At 42.5% G+C, this 15,711-nt stretch overlaps 1 protein-coding gene across 7 annotated transcripts in view; it reads left to right on the plus strand.

The window, feature by feature from the left end:
- The window catches only part of LOC147020587 (REST corepressor 1-like), a 46,739-nt gene extending 31,273 nt beyond the window's left edge, over positions 1 to 15,466 (plus strand). For 2 of the 7 annotated variants that reach the window (XM_085896049.1, XM_085896055.1), the window contains exons 11-12: positions 11,749 to 11,984; positions 12,070 to 15,314. In XM_085896049.1, the coding sequence (XP_085752175.1) occupies positions 11,749 to 11,984; positions 12,070 to 12,462 (629 nt within the window). In that variant the 3' untranslated portion in view covers positions 12,463 to 15,314. Of the gene's footprint in view, positions 1 to 11,748; positions 11,985 to 12,069 lie in introns of all 7 variants that reach the window. The other 5 variants (XM_085896053.1, XM_085896054.1, XM_085896050.1 and 2 more) reach the window with 5 other exon arrangements.
- The last annotated feature ends 245 nt before the right edge of the window (positions 15,467 to 15,711 follow it).

Here is a 15,711-nt window from a genome sequence, read left to right on the forward strand (position 1 = left end):
GAGATTCGGAGAAAATGGCGGCGCCTAGCGATGCAAAGGTAGACCTAACTTCATCCAAAAAAAAAAATGTCTTTCGTGCATCATTTTCTCAAATTTGCCACTTGTGCTCGCAGGGTGGAGGAACTTTGAGATTGTGTGAGATAAACCGTTTCAGATAAAGTCCCATGTCCTTTTTCCTCAAGCCTGCACAAGATAAGGTGTCCAATGAACTCAAGTTATCTTTATTAGGGTACCCAGTCAAATGTACTGGGTAACCTATTGTTTTTCTTCTGTTTATTTCTTATTAGGGTACCCAGTCAAATAGACTGGGTAACAAACCTATTGTTAGGGCTTCAAGCATGGCTGAAGCCCTATTGAATTCGTCAGTATTATTAGGGCTTCAAGCATGGCTGAAGCCCTATTGAATTCGTTAGTATTATTATTATTATTAATGGCGTTTTTATGTTCTACTGACCGATTTTGTGGCGGATCTGGAGGGAAAACTGTCAGATGAAATTCAACGAAACTTTACAGGATTATTACTCACCACCTGAAGTTTATACTATGAAACATTTGATGACGTAGGTCACGTGGTATGGCGGCCATATTGGATTTTATCCAAAACCTAAAACATCTTCTTCTCCAGAAGGGATAATCTGACAGCCTCAATCTTTTGCACACATTTGCTAAGTTCGATGTTAATGTGAATTTGTTAATTTGGTCGAAATCGTTACATAATTAATATGATTTAAAATGATGCCGATTCGCCTCATTAAATATGCAAAATATGCAAATGAGAGTTGAAAAAATTTAATGACAAATTTAGATGGCACATAAACAGGGGACTCCCAATATATTTATACTATGTCTGTATTTGACCCCAGTGAGCCCCCAGAGCCCCCCAAAGTTGAAAATGACCCATTTTTGAAATGTCATAAAATAAAAACAACGCTTGGATGAAATTCAATGAAACTTATCCATTTAATAACTCTCCACCTGAAGATTATACTTTGAAAATTTTGATGACATCGGTCACGTGGTATGGCGGTGATATTGGATTTTATCCAAAACCTAAAAACATCTTCTTCTCCAGAAGGGATAATTTGACAGCCTCAATCTTTTGCACACATTTGCTAAGTTCCATGCTAATGTGAATTTGTTAATTTGGTCGAAATCGTTATTTAATTTATATGATTTTAAATGATGCCGATTCGCCTCATTAAATATGCAAAATATGCAAATGAGAGTTGAAAAAATTTAATGACAAATTTAGATAGCACATAAACAGGGGACTCCCAATATATTTATACTATGTCTGTATTTGACCCCAGTGAGCCCCCAGCGCCCCCCAAAGTTGAAAATGACCCATTTTTGAAATGTCATAAAATAAAAACAACGCTTGGATGAAATTCAATGAAACTTAACTATTTAATAACTCTCCACCTGAAGTTTATACTTTGAAAATTTTGATGACGTAGGTCACGTGGTATGGTGGCCATATTGGATTTTCTTCAAAACCTAAAAACATCTTCTTCTCCAGAAGGGATAACACGATAGCCTCAAACTTTTGCAAACATTTGCGAGGTTCCATTGGAATGTTAAGTTGTTAATTTCGTCGAAATCGTTACATAATTTATATGATTAAAATGATGCCGATTCGCCTCATTAAATATGCCAAATATGCAAATGAGAGTTGAAAAAATTTAATGACAGATTCTGATAGGCCTTGAAGAGGGGACTCCAAATATGTTTACGCTATGTCTGTATTTTACCCCAGTGAGGCCCCAGAGCCCCCCAAAGTTTAAAATCACCCATTTTTGACATGTCGTAAAATGAAAACCAAAGAAGATAGACAAAAAGTGACCACAAATTCTGGAAGATATTTTCACGTTCTACAAGTTCGCCATTTACATTAATATGCAAATGTGGAGTTATTGGACTTTTTTGGGGACTTGAAAATTTCTCCAGCCTCGATTTGTCCAATGTGAAGTTTCTTTCTCTATCATGTATTGCTATGGGCTTTTCAATCCTTCATTGATATAACTTGAGGGACCCCGTAGCTGGGCCACATTGCAGGCTTGAACTAACTTTCTAACTCGGAAAACCCACATCATGTGACAGGGTGATGGTGTTGAAATTTGTTAAAATGGAGGCACGCCTTGAAGCCCGGGATTACTGGTTTACCAGTTTTAATTATTCTTATGTTTATTTCTTTACTATTTTTCTTCTTCCGCTGGCAATTTGCGGGCTTTTTCGCTTTATAAATCATTTTCTCAGGAACGGTAAGTCCGATCGACACGAAATTTTCACCGTAGTATCTTTTTTGATAGCACACTCACATGATAATTATGATGTCATTGGTCACGTGGTGCTGGCGCCATCTTGAAAAAAAACGATAAACTTTGGACCTCTGTATTTCTGAAACCGTGAAATGGAAATTTTTTTTGGCTTGATACATTATATTAAGCTCCCTATGGGGAACACGTGTGATTTTTTTCGTGACGTCATAGGTCATAAGCGATATGCCTGTGAAAATTCGTCAAGTAGAACGCTGCATGGGAAAAATCTGAAAATTTTTGTGCGTCATCTACGCAACAATTCACTGTTGAAATTTTTTTTGGTGACGTCATCGATGATGTAATTCGGCCGCCATCTTGTTTTTAAATTTTTTTTTTTTTAATCTCTTCTCCAGAAGGGCTGGACAGATTGAGGTGAAACTTAACACATATTCCCCATGAGGTTGTTTTTCAAGTTTGTTAATTTCTTATTAGGGTACCCTGTCATTCTGACAGGGAACCCTATTGTTATTCTTCTGTTTATTTCTTATTTCTTATTTTTCTTTTTCCGCCGGCAATTTTGTGGGTTCTTTCGCTTCAAAAATCATTTTCTCAGGAACGGTAAGTCCGATCGACACGAAATTTTCACCATAGTATGTATCTTTTTTGATAGCAAACTTAAGTGGTAATTGTGACGTCATAGGTCACGTGGTACGGGCGCCATCTTGAAAAAACCGAAAAACTTTGGACTTCTGTATCTCTGAAACTTTCAAGGGTAAAAATGTTTTCGCTTCATACATTTGAATAAGCTCCTCAAGGGGAACAGGGGTGATTTTTCGTGAGGTCATCAGTCAAGAGGTGTGCCGGTCAAAATTCGTTAGGTACAACGATGCATAGGAAAAATCTGAAATTTCTTGAGCCTCATCTGCACAATAATTGACCGTAGAAAAAATATATTATGACGTCGTAGGTCACTTGGTTCGGCAGCCATCTTGTTTTGGGAATTTTTTTAAAAAAAATCTTCTTCTCTAGAACGGCTAAACAGATTGAGGTGAATCTTTACACACACATTCCTCATGAGGTCCTTTATCAAGTTTTTTTATTTTTTTTTTATTTTTATTTTTTTTGTATACCTTGGTCGAGGCTCGTATGAGAGCTAACACACAACTCACAGCAAGGAGGCATGAGACAAGAGGGGTGGGAGTGGAAGGGACAAAACATTGGGGAACAGACACAGGTGAACTGTGGAAGGGAGAGGGATGGGGATGGGACGGGAACATGGCGAGGAAGATGGACATTACAGGGACTTTCAGGAAGGAAAGCAGGAGAATTGAAGGAAGTGGGCTTGGGTGGATTATCGGGGTAGAGAAAGATCGAGGATTTGGATGGGGGAAGATAAGAGGTGGTGGTGAACAGCTGTTTTGAAAGCCTGGAGGGAAGAATGGGAAAGAATAGAGTGAGGAAGTTTATTCCAAAGGTGGGAAAAAGAGGAATGAAAGAGTGAAGATGAGCAGTGATTCGTGATTTTGGTAGTTTTACCAGAAGGGGGTTGTTGGCGGACCTTGAGCGCCCTGTGGAAATGTGGTTGGGACAAATCGCAGAGAGAGCAGGGGGGGGGCAAGGCTGGAGAGGAGTCGGTAGAAGACAGAAAGACCACCGACCAACCTGCGGTGATTGAGTGAGAGGCCCAAAGACTCAGCTTCATTGCGGGAGATGCCAATGATCTTAAAAGCCCTGGTTTCGACAGCGTGAAGTCGAGAAAGGTGGGAGGCAGGAGCACCAGCCCAGTAGGGAGGGCAGTACTCCATCAGGCTACGGACAAAAGCTTTGTAAGTAGTCAGGAGCTCAAGAGGGCCGAGGAAGGACTTTGCACGACGGAGGATTCCCAGTCGGCGACTGGCTTTTGAGGCAAGGTTGGAAATGTGACTTTCCCAGGAAAGGTCATGGCAGATAGTGAGACCCAGAAGCTTGAAAGAAAAGACTTCTTCCAGAGGATTGTTGAGAAAGTGGATGGGGGGGTTTTGTAAACGGTCCTTTCGAAGAGACATAGTGAGAGTGTGAGATTTGTGTGGATTGAAAGACATGTTCCACGTGTTGGACCAGTTTGTGATTTTATCCAGATCTGCAGTGAGCGAAGAAGCTGCTGCTTGCCGGTCTGAGGGATGACAGATGGTACGGCAGAGGGTGGAGTCGTCGGCAAAGAGAAATAGAGGATTTTCCAGAGAGTCCGAGAGATCATTGATGAAAACCAGAAAAATTCAGGGCCCAGAACGCTACCTTGAGGAACTCCAGCCTGCACAGGAAGAGGGGATGAAAGAACTCCATTTAGGGCCACACGTTGACTGCGACAGGAGAGGAAGTCTGCGAGCCATGAGTGGGAGATGGCCTTGAATACCATGGGAAGAGAGTTTGGTGAGTAGGGCAGGGTGCCAGACTGTGTCAAAAGCACGTGATATGTCCAGGGATACGGCTCGGATTTCCTGTCTGGCATTGAGGACCTCCATCCATTGATGGGAGAGCAATAGCAGCATATCCAGGGTAGAGTGACCTGGTCTGAAACCAAATTGATGATTGGAAATCAAGCCATTGGAGAAGAGGAAGGATTTCATGTCTGAAGCAATGATGGATTCCATAACCTTGCTGATGATTGGGAGAAGGCTGATTGGTCTGTAGTTACAGGGATCTGTTTTTGCACCTTTTTATGCAGGGCAGTGATGTTAGCAGATTTCCAAGCAGATGGCAGATGACCTTGGGAAAATGAGAGGGTGAATAGAACAGAGAGAGGGTGAGCAAGAGCAGAAGAGCAGGCTTTGAGGACACGTGGGCTGATGCCGTCTGGACCGGTTGCAGAATCTGACTCGAGGTTTGAAAGCAAGCTCTCCACCTTGTCAGGAGAAAAGGATACAGAGTCCAGGGACAGTTGGGTGCGACTGGGTAAAGTGGGTAGAGATAGTGATGGGTTTGGGACACAAGATTTAGCTGCAAACACCGAGTTTAGGCATTCAGCTTTATCACGTGTGGAATCAGCAGTGCGGCCATTTGAGGTAAGGGAGGGGATGGAGGGGGAACATACACCAGAAACAGATTTGATTAAACGCCACCAGGATTTTCAGAAGCGAGAGAGGTTTGAGAGTTCAGACTTGAGATGAGAAAGATGTTGTTTTCTGGCTCTCCTGAGGGTAGATACACACTTGTTCCGAGCTTTGTGGAAAGAACTGAGATTGCCCTCAGTTGGGTTTGCTTTCCATGAGGCAAAGGCAAGTTGTTTCAGGACAACTGCCTCACCACAAGCTTCAGTAAACCAAGGGCGGGAGGAAGGGTAAGACAACTGAACACGAGAGGGGATAAATCTGTGCATGAGGGAGAGCAAGTTTCTTTGAAAGAATTCCCAGGATGAGTTGATGTTTGAGAAAGTAGTGATAGGAGACCAGTCTGTAAAGTTTGATGGCTGCTCGGAGACCCTGCCAGTCGGCTTGAGTGAAATGCCAGACTCGACGGCGGTGAGGTGGTTCTCTGATGACAGCCAGAGAGATGTCCACTTTAACAAGGACGTGGTCAGAAGAACCAATTGGAGCGAAGGAAGAGCAGCAGATATTGTCAGGGAAATTTGTCAAAATCAGATCCAGAAGAGATGGAGTACCATTGGTTGAGATCCGGGTCGGGAAGTTGACCGATTGAGTCAGTCCCAATGAGTCACAGAAAGCTTTTGCTGATGTCCCATGGCAGGTGAGAGGTACCCACACCTAGCCAACTGGCGTGATGACAATTGAAGTCGCCACATAAGAGGAAGAGAGTTTGGATGAGAAGATAGAAGATGGTCCATGTTTTCGGAGAGTGAGGTGTAGATGGAGTCATCACTGTTCGGTGGACGGTACAGTACACATATAAACATGAGGTGGGAGTGGAGGGGAAGCCGAAGCCAGAGGTATTCCTGGGGGTGTGGGGGAGTGAGAGCAGTGCAGGGAGAGTGAGGAATAGAGTCTTTGATGAAGAGAGCAACACCTCCACCAGGACGAGGCTCAGGTCTGTCATACCGTAAGAGGGAGTAACCAGGGAGTGATACTTGGGAGTCAGACACGTCTTGGGAGAGGAAAGTTTCTGTTAGGCAGATAATGTCTGGTTTGTCAGTGGCAACCTGCATGGAAAGATCTGAAAGGTTTGAGCGAAGGCCCCGGATATTTGAGGTCCACACTTTTAATGAAGAGGTAGGGGAGGAGGCTTGGGTGCAGGAGGTGGAGGGGGCGGGGGGAGGGTAGGACGAGGGACGAGGGGGAGGTAAGGAGGGTTGCTGAAGGAGTGTGGGGTATTGCAGAATAGCGAGGGGAGGGGGCCGAATGAGCAGGAGAAAAGGCTCTGTGGTGCTGGGAGAGAGGGGGGACAAGAGACAAGGAAGATGGCAGTTGAGGATTTGAGGAGGTGGAGTGAAGAGATGGGGGTGAGAGGGCAGTGCAGGGAGGCAGGTTGGTGGATGAGAGGGGGGCAACTTAGAGAAGGAAGAGTGAGGGGATGAAAGGTGGGAGAAGGGGGAGGGGGGAATTTTTGAAAGAGGTGAGAGGGAGGCTTGGAGGGAGAAGAGTGGGATGGTTGCTTTGAGAGTGAGAGTGAGGGGTGAGGGGGTGAGTTGGCACTGAAGTTGGAAAAAAGAATGGTTGATGGAAAGCGAGCATCCATGGCAAACTGTGGTTTTTAAAAGTTTTAGGTCAGAGATGCGATTTAACACAATTCTTGATGGATGCAATGAAGGCGAATCCAGAGCATGGAGAGAAGAAGCGCTGTAATAGTTGGATTTTTTAGGCAAGGAATGAAGGAGAGGTCGAAATGAGAGCAGTCTGTTAAAATAGCAGAAGAGAAGTGCATTGTGAAACAGTAAAGAGTACCACATGTGTGAGAGAGGAAGATGAAGCATTATAAGATCGTTTTGTTGTTAATATTAATGTATGAGAGAGTTCAACAGATTAGGTCATGGAAGTGTAAAAAAAGAAATCGAGGAAGACGAGGAGGAAGTTAAGAGGAAGAAGAAGTAGCAGAATCGGGAGAAGGTGAACGTGTTGTTGTTGTTGTTGTTGGGTATATTTTTTTTTTTTTTTTTTTTTTTTTTGAGATAAGACAGAGATTAGTTGGGAGAATGGGGGATGTTTGGAAAGTGGGGAGGATGAAAATTGAAGGTAATGGGGAGGATAGAAATTGAAGGTAATGGGGAGAAAAAACAAACAAAAAAAAAACGATCGAACACCGAGTGGAACCGGTAGGCCTCAAACCTAGGACTAGGCCTCAAACACCAAGTAAGAACGTCGACATAAATACTCACAAAATAGCACGATTTTTGAAACAAAACCGAACTAGGAACACACATTAACATGTAGGTGAGAAAATTAAACAGTTAAAACGGGACAAATAACAACCGGAACTTAACTTTGGGAATGTCAGCAGGGAGCCCCGAAGGAGACCTCTTGCCGCTCAAAACCGGAACCGGAACCGGAAGTTTGTTAATTTCTTATTGATCGGTCATACGGTTTGGCGGCCATCTTGAATTTACCCAAAACCTTCAAACATCTTCTCCAGAATGGCTCGTCAGATCAAGGGGAAACTTCACAAGCCTATTGGCCACGAGTTGGGAATATAAGTTTGTTAATTTCTAATTTATAGGTCACATGGTTTGACAGCCATGTTGGATTCATGAAAAATATTAAATAATGTTTTCTCTGGAATCACATAACCTATCGAAGCGAAAATTTGAAACTATCATCCTCCATGATGTCTGCATTCATAGTAAAAATTATGACATCACAAGTCACATGGTTTGGCGGCCATCTTGGATAGAAAAACTGACCTTATCCGATTTATACGAAACTTGACACACTTGTTAGAGTCCACGAGAGAAAGCAGAATTTAAATTTATGATGTCATAGGTCACATGGTTCGTCAGCCATCTTGGATTGAAAATGAATAAATTTTAAAAATCTTCTTCTCCAGAACGGCCAGACAGATTGAGACGACACTTTACACATATATTCCCCAAGAGGTCCTTTTTCAAGTTTGTTAATTTCTTCTTGATAGGTCACATGGTTTGGCAGCCATCTTAAAACCTTCAAATATCTTCTCCAGAACGGCTGGTCTGATCAAGGGGAAACTTCACATACCTATTGCTCACGAGTAGTGAATACAAGTTTGTTAATTTCTAATTGATAGGTCACATGGTTTGGCAGCCATGTTGAATTTAAGAAAAATATTAAATAATGTTTTCTCTGGAACTGCTTAACCTATCAAAGCGAAAATTTGCAACTGTCATCTTACATGACGTCTGCATACATGGTAAAAATTATGAAGTCACATTGTTTGGTGGCCATCTTGGATAGAAAAACGCACCTTTTCCGATTAACACAAAACTTCACGGACGTGTTCCACTACACATTTGGAAGCAGAATGTAATTTTGTGATGTCATAGGTCACATGGTTCGTCAGCCATCTTGGATTGAAGGATGTCTGGGTACCCACCCGGTCATCACTGCCAGCACTTATAAAGTGGCAGTTATAGTTAGGGTATCCAGTTTATCAACTGGATACCCTATTGTTATTCTTGTTTATTTATTATTTTTCTTTTTCCGCCGGCATTTCACGGACTTTTTCGCTTTAAAAATCATTTTCTCTGGAACGCTAAGTCCGATTGACATGAAATTTTCACCATAGTATGTATCTTTTTTGGTAGCACACTCAGATTATAATTATGACGTCATTGGTCATGTGTTGTGGGCGCCATCTTGAAAAAAACGATAAATTTTGGACCTCTGTATCTCTGAAACCGTGCAATGGAAACATTTTTCGCTTGATACATTTTACTAAGGTCCCTATGGGGAACACGTGTGATTTTTGTGACGTCATAGGTGAAGCGATATACCGGTGAAAATTCGTCAAGTAGAACGCCGCATAGGAAAAATCTGAAATTTTTTGTGCATCATCTACTCCTATGGTCACCGGCGAAAATGTTTTTTGTGACGTCATCGATGACGTAATTCGGCCGCCATCTTGCTTTTTAATGTTTTTAAAAAAAGTCTTCTCCAGAACCGCTGGACAGATTGAGGCGAAACTTTACAGATATATTCGCCAAGAGCTCCTTTTTCAAGTTTGATAATTTCTTCTTGATAGGTCACATGGTTTGGCGGCCATCTTGAAAAACCCTAAAACCTTCAAACATCTTCTCCAGAAGCGCTGGTCCAATGAAGGCGAGATTTCACAACTGTATTCGGGAAATATATGCGATGTAAGTATGTTAATTTCGAATTGATAGGTCACATGGTTTGGCCGCCATGTTGGATTAAAAAAAAATTAAATAATGTTTTCTCTGGAATTCCTTAACCCATCGAAGCAACAATTTGCAAGTGCCTTCTCCCATCAAGTCTGCATACATGGTAAAAATTTTTTTACCTCAGAAGTCACATGGTTTGGCAGCCATCTTGGATAGAAAACGTACCTTATCCGATTTACACGAAACTTCACACACTTGTTAGGGTCCAGGAAAGCAGAATTTCAATTTATGATGTCATAGGTCACATGGTTCGGCAGCCATCTTGGATTGAAAATGAATAAATTTTTAAAATCTTCTTCTCCAGAACGGCAAGACAGATTGAGACGAAACTATACATATATATTCCCCATGAGATCCTTTCTCAAGTTTGTGAATTTCTTCTTGATCGGTCACATGGTTTGGCGGCCATCTTGAAAAAAACCCTAAAACCTTCAAACATCTTCTCCAGAAGCGCTGGTCCGATGAAGGGGAGATTTCACAACTATATTCGGGACAGGTAGGCAATATAAGTTTGTTAATTTCGAATTGATAGGTCACATGGTTTGGCCGCCATGTTCGATTTAAGAAAAATATTAAACAATGTTTTCTCTGGAACCGCTTAACCTAACGAATCGAAAATTTGCAATCATCATCGACCATCGTGTATGCACGCGTGGTAAAAGTTATGACGTCACAAGTCACATGGTTTGGTGGCCATCTTGTATAGAAAAACGCACCTTTACCGATTAACACGAAACTTCACACACGTGTTCCATTACCCAGTTGGAAGCAGAATATAAATTTGTGATGTCATCGGTCACATGGTTCATCAGCCATCTTGGATTGAAAAAATAATAACTTTAAACGTCTTTTTCTCAAACAGATCCAGGCGAAACTCCCCCACTATGACCGCCTCTCCATGACGAATAAAAAGTTCTTACCCCCTTTTGAGGTACGACACAACGTTTGGCAGCCAGAGTGGATTGAAGGAAAAATATTAATTAATGTTTACTCTGGAACTACTGTATCAATAAATGTGAATCATCAGCGATGTGATGGAACAGTCATGTGGAATGAAGGTTTTAAATTTCAACGGGATCGGGCCCAGGGTTTGGCAGCCATGTTGGATTTAAGAATAATATTAAATAATGTTTTCTCTGGAACTGCCTAACCTGTCGAAGCAAAACTTTACAATTATCATCTACCATCGTGTATGCACACGTAAAAATGACGTCATAAGTCACATGGTTTGGCCACCATCTTGGATTGAAGGATAAATATTAATTAATGTTTACTCTGGAACCGCTGCTTCTATATATGCGAAACTTCAAATTTATAATTTAGGCGACGTGTGAAACAAAAGTTTAAAATTTCAACCTGATCGGTCACGCAGTTTGGCAGCCAGAATTATTTAATTATTTGAATCTGGTAGCCAGTAATAACGAAATTGAACGCTTTGTGCTGCCCGGTTCGTCGCTCGTCAGTCCCACGCCGTATCGAAGCAGGGCTGTATTTGTATCACTCTTAAATAATGTTTTCTCTGGAACCACTTACCCGACCAAAGCGAAACTTTGCGACTGTCATCTGCAGAAAGTCCCATGTTGTATCAAAGGCGGACGGACTGGGTACCCGGTCATCACAGCCAGCAGTTAATATTATTATTCTTACTTTTATTGGAAGGAGCCTTGGAGACCAAAAAACCCCCAAAAACTCCACAATAATGTGGAACGATGCTAGAGTTACCATCTATACACCTTAACATGCAGCTTTCCAAGGTGGAGAAAGGCAATAAAACACAGGAATTCCTCCAGATTTTTTGCAGTCAAGTATAAAGCAACATTGGCTAAGCGACGGTAAAAATAAGGTGAAGGCCTCTTACTCGTGATACAATTGGAGCTTCTGAAGCGTCTCTTGTAATACCCTCTCCCATCACCGGGAGCGGCACTACATGATGCACATTTACGGAGAGAATTTGTGCCACCTTTGGAACCCTTGATGACCTTCGTTTTATGACCTTTAGTTCCTTGGTGAGTTTGGTTGAGATTGAATGAGTAATGACTGAAAGTGTTGGCTGCATACAGACAGCCGGACACCAAATTGCATCTTTTAGTATGATAGATGGAAGCAGCTTGAACATTTTGCCAGATGTGGTGAATGGCAGTGATGAGATGCTTCTTTTTTTTGTTTTTTTTCCAACCGCTTTATTTTCAGGTATAAGGCGGTATGGCCTAAACTTTCAGGCGATCACGGAGGTGACTGGCACAAAGACCACTGCACAGGTGAAAACATTTTTCCTGAATTACCGCCGTCGATTCAACCTCGATGAAGTTCTCATGGAATGGGAGGCTGAACAGGGTGGTGTACCTGGAGGGGAAGGTATGGGGCTTCGAGATGGAATGGGTATAACCACGGCAGAGAACGAACGAACCAGAAGCATCGTAGATCAGGTGAGTACATGAAAACATGCAGTGCCTGAATGTGAATGACTAATGCCAGATGGATATCACAGAATGTGTCTTGGTTCCATTACAGGTGCATTCCACAGGAATTCCCTACCAGTCTGTTCCTTCCATCCCTACTGTGGTGCAGAATTCCACTTGCGATTCAGTTCTACCAAGTGTAAACCCACCACCTCCCCCACTACGTCCTGCACCTCCTACAACCCCAGCCTTCATCCTTCGTCAACCTCCACCACTGCAACCACAGCCTCCAAATGTTCCAAGCCTCAACCGCCCCTCCCTCCCCTGTCTCACTTCATCTCGCACTTTAACACCATCTCACCCTGGCCTCACCCCACCGCCACCACTTTTTCGGCCTGGTGCATCTTCACTCCCACCTTGTCCTCCCTCACCACCACCAGCTCCACCACCGCCAGTCCCGGAACCCTCGGGTAGCGTGATGGAAAGTGACAGTTGCACCAAATGACGAAACGAAGCAAGACTGATATTTCCTCGAGTTTAAACTGGTACCCACTGTGTCACTGCTTATTGATAAGTTTCATTTTGTGCATCCTGCTTTCTAACCATTCCATAATCATAGTCTCCCAAAGGTTGGACAGGTTGCTGTAACTTTTATACTAACTCACACCAACTCAGTGGTTACACATGCAACAACAGAATGTCAGCAGGTTAAACTCTATGTAAGTGTTAAATTAAAATATGGTTTGGTACCTTGGTGTAGCACAAGTTAAAGGGTTGATGAAATGAACAAAATTTGTTTGATTTTTCCAATTAAACTACACAGGCTAAAAAAAAATTGTTTTTAATTGAGATGGTCAGTTTTATTACCACTCCTAAATTAAGATAGAGCATGGGCTGAAGCCTGTTTTCTTGCCGAGCTTTTTGAGTTCCGTAGTCCTCGTACTGGTAAGTACTTAGAACCATGCTAAATACGTTGGATTATGTACCTGAAGATTATGTACGTGTATATGCGAATGTTCCCAAGTCTGAAAATTGAGTTTCCAAGAAATTACCAAAACAAAGGAAACCATGAAAATGGTTGCTTTGGACTTTCTCTTCCCCAGCAATAGTGCTCAGCACCACTGCTCAATATTAAGCATGGATAGTGTAAGAAATGGTAAAACGTGTCACTGAGAACATCTGAGGTCTGGAAGCATCATATGGTACTGTTATATATGACGTAGGGGTTCACATAACTGGTACTCATGTGTAGTTGAAAACAAACAACTAAATGCACAATTCAAAGATGTTCCAAAAGCTCAAAAGCGTACTTGCACAACAGGGACTTTTGATGAAAGGTTTTCTCAGCTTGTGTAGGTAAGATTCTTCTGTGATAATTCTGATAAATTGATTATAATGTACTGTGATTTCAAAATTTAAGTGCATAAAATTAAGCTTATAAATTATAACTTGCAAGATAAAAAAAATAGATCCAAGGAGAACAAGTGAGCGAAGAGGAAGAAGAGTGGGTTATCTTAGCGAGTGTAGGTGAGATTGTTCCATGATGATTGATAAACTGTGATGTCAAAATTAAGTTTATAAATGAGAATGTAATTTACAAGTTTTATTCCATCCAACCATCCCTCAGAGCGTCGGTGCTCCCAAAACAAACAGTCTCCTGGGCTATTGGGTACAATCCTGGATGGGCCACCACTCCGACGCAGAATACTCGAATGCCTCAATTATCCCAAGCTGGTACTCATTTTGCCAACCTCAGGATGACAGGCCGAGTCAACCCCACTTGCTTTGAACTCAGGACCCAAGGATCCCAAGTCTGCCACCCTAACCATTAAGCTAATACCAGGCATACAAGTTATATTGGAGGTTTATAACTTATGAAAAACAAAAATACATCTAAGGAGGTTCAGGAGCATCCAGAATAACAAAAAAAGCGCAATTTGCGAGTGTCTTGTCTGGAGTGGACTTAGGATCCTTGGGTCCTGAGTTCAAACCAGGTGGGGTTGAGTCGTGAGTGTCTCACGCTTACAGAGTGACATGCATACGAAGCTGAGGCACTTTAAAAATCGGAGTGGCGCTTGGGAAAAGAGATGAGCACACTCAAAGCTGACTTTTTTTTTTTCGTGAGCACCAAACTATTTCTGCTGACACTCATTGGAGAACCAAATAAAAAAAATAGTGTCAACCCCTGCTTTTTCAGTACATTTGGAATGCACAGTTTTAATCATATTGCTAAAATCAACAACAAAATTGTTCACAGCAAGTTATTCTGTTGAAAAAACCTTCAGATGAGCAGTTCAAATCCAAGTCTCCGATGTTGATTCTTGGGCAACTTGAAAAGATATGCAACACCAAGGACTCTCATGTGTGTAATAACTCCAATCCTTCAGGTTGAATGAAAATGTCAAGCAGTGGAACTGGAGGAAGTGTCATCCAATCTTGGACAAGTACATCATCTTCAAGTTTCCACCCATAGTCCTTTGGGGATGGGATCTCAAGCATGTTCTCAAGACATTGCTTGTGTATTGCAGACTTCCTCTCCTGTCGCAGTCAACGTGTGGCCCTACATCGAGTTCTCTCATCCCTTCTTCCCGTCCAGGCTGGAGTTCCTCAAGGCAGCGTTCTGGGCCCTGTTCTTTTTCTGGTTTTCATCAATGATCTCTCCGACTCTGGAAAATCCTCTATCTCTTTGCCGATGATTCCACCCTCTGCCGTACCATTTGTCATCCCTCAGATCAGTAAGCAGCAACCTCTTCACTCTCTGCAGATCTGGATAAAATCACAAACTTGTCCAACATGTGGAACATGTCTTTTAATCCTGACAAATCGCACTCTCACTGTGTCTCTCTGAAAGGACTGTCTGGAAAACCCTCCCCCATATACTTTCTCAACAATCCTCTTGGAGAAGTCCTTTCATTCAAACTTTTGGGCTTCACAATCTTTCCTGGGAAAGCCACATCTCCAAGCTGGCCTCCAAAGCCAGTCACCGACTGGGCATCCTCCGTCATGCAAAGTCCTTCCTTGTCACACCTGAGCTCCTGACCACATACAAAGCTTTCATCCGCAGCCTGATGATTTACTGCTCTCCCCTCTGGGCTGGTGCTCCTGCCTACCATCTTTCTTGGCTTCACGCTGTGGAAAGAAAGGCATTTAGGATCATTGGTATCTCCCGCAATGCGGCCGAGTCTTTGGGGGTCTCGCTCTCACCGCAGGCAGATCAATGGTCTTTGTCTTCTACCGTCTCCTCTCTGGCCTCGCCCCCCTGTATTCTGCTATTTGTCCACCCCTCCCCCCACCCCCATATTTCTGCAGGGCATCAAGTCCACCAGCAACCCCCTTCTGGTAAAACTACCAAAATCGATAACACTGAACAACAAAAATTTTTTACTGGAGATGTGTAAAGTGATTTAGACTAATTTGGGTACGCTGATTTCAAAAATCATAACCGTTTTGCTGTATCACGTCAGGATTTTCAGTAACAGAAATATTCCCATTGCCTAGAAGTCAGGATTTCAATGAAATTTACAAAAATTCATTTATTCATTTATTTCATCATGAATGCTTCAAAATTATAGAAATTACAGAAAAACTCCACTAGAATGGAATTAAAAATGCTTTAGGCATTTGGCTTTGCGTTTGTGCTGCTCTGTGTGAGTTTCACGATGCAGGAACCAGCAGAAATCGCCCATCATGTTCGGGTTGTGCCGCCCTTGGTAACGCGTCTCCATGAGTGAAATCTCTTGGTGGAATCGCTCGC

This window comes from Eptatretus burgeri, chromosome 9 (genome assembly GCF_056783735.1).
Source record: "Eptatretus burgeri isolate ZD-2024b chromosome 9, Ebu_testis_v1, whole genome shotgun sequence".
In the NCBI taxonomy this organism is placed as follows: Eukaryota; Metazoa; Chordata; class Myxini; order Myxiniformes; family Myxinidae; genus Eptatretus; species Eptatretus burgeri.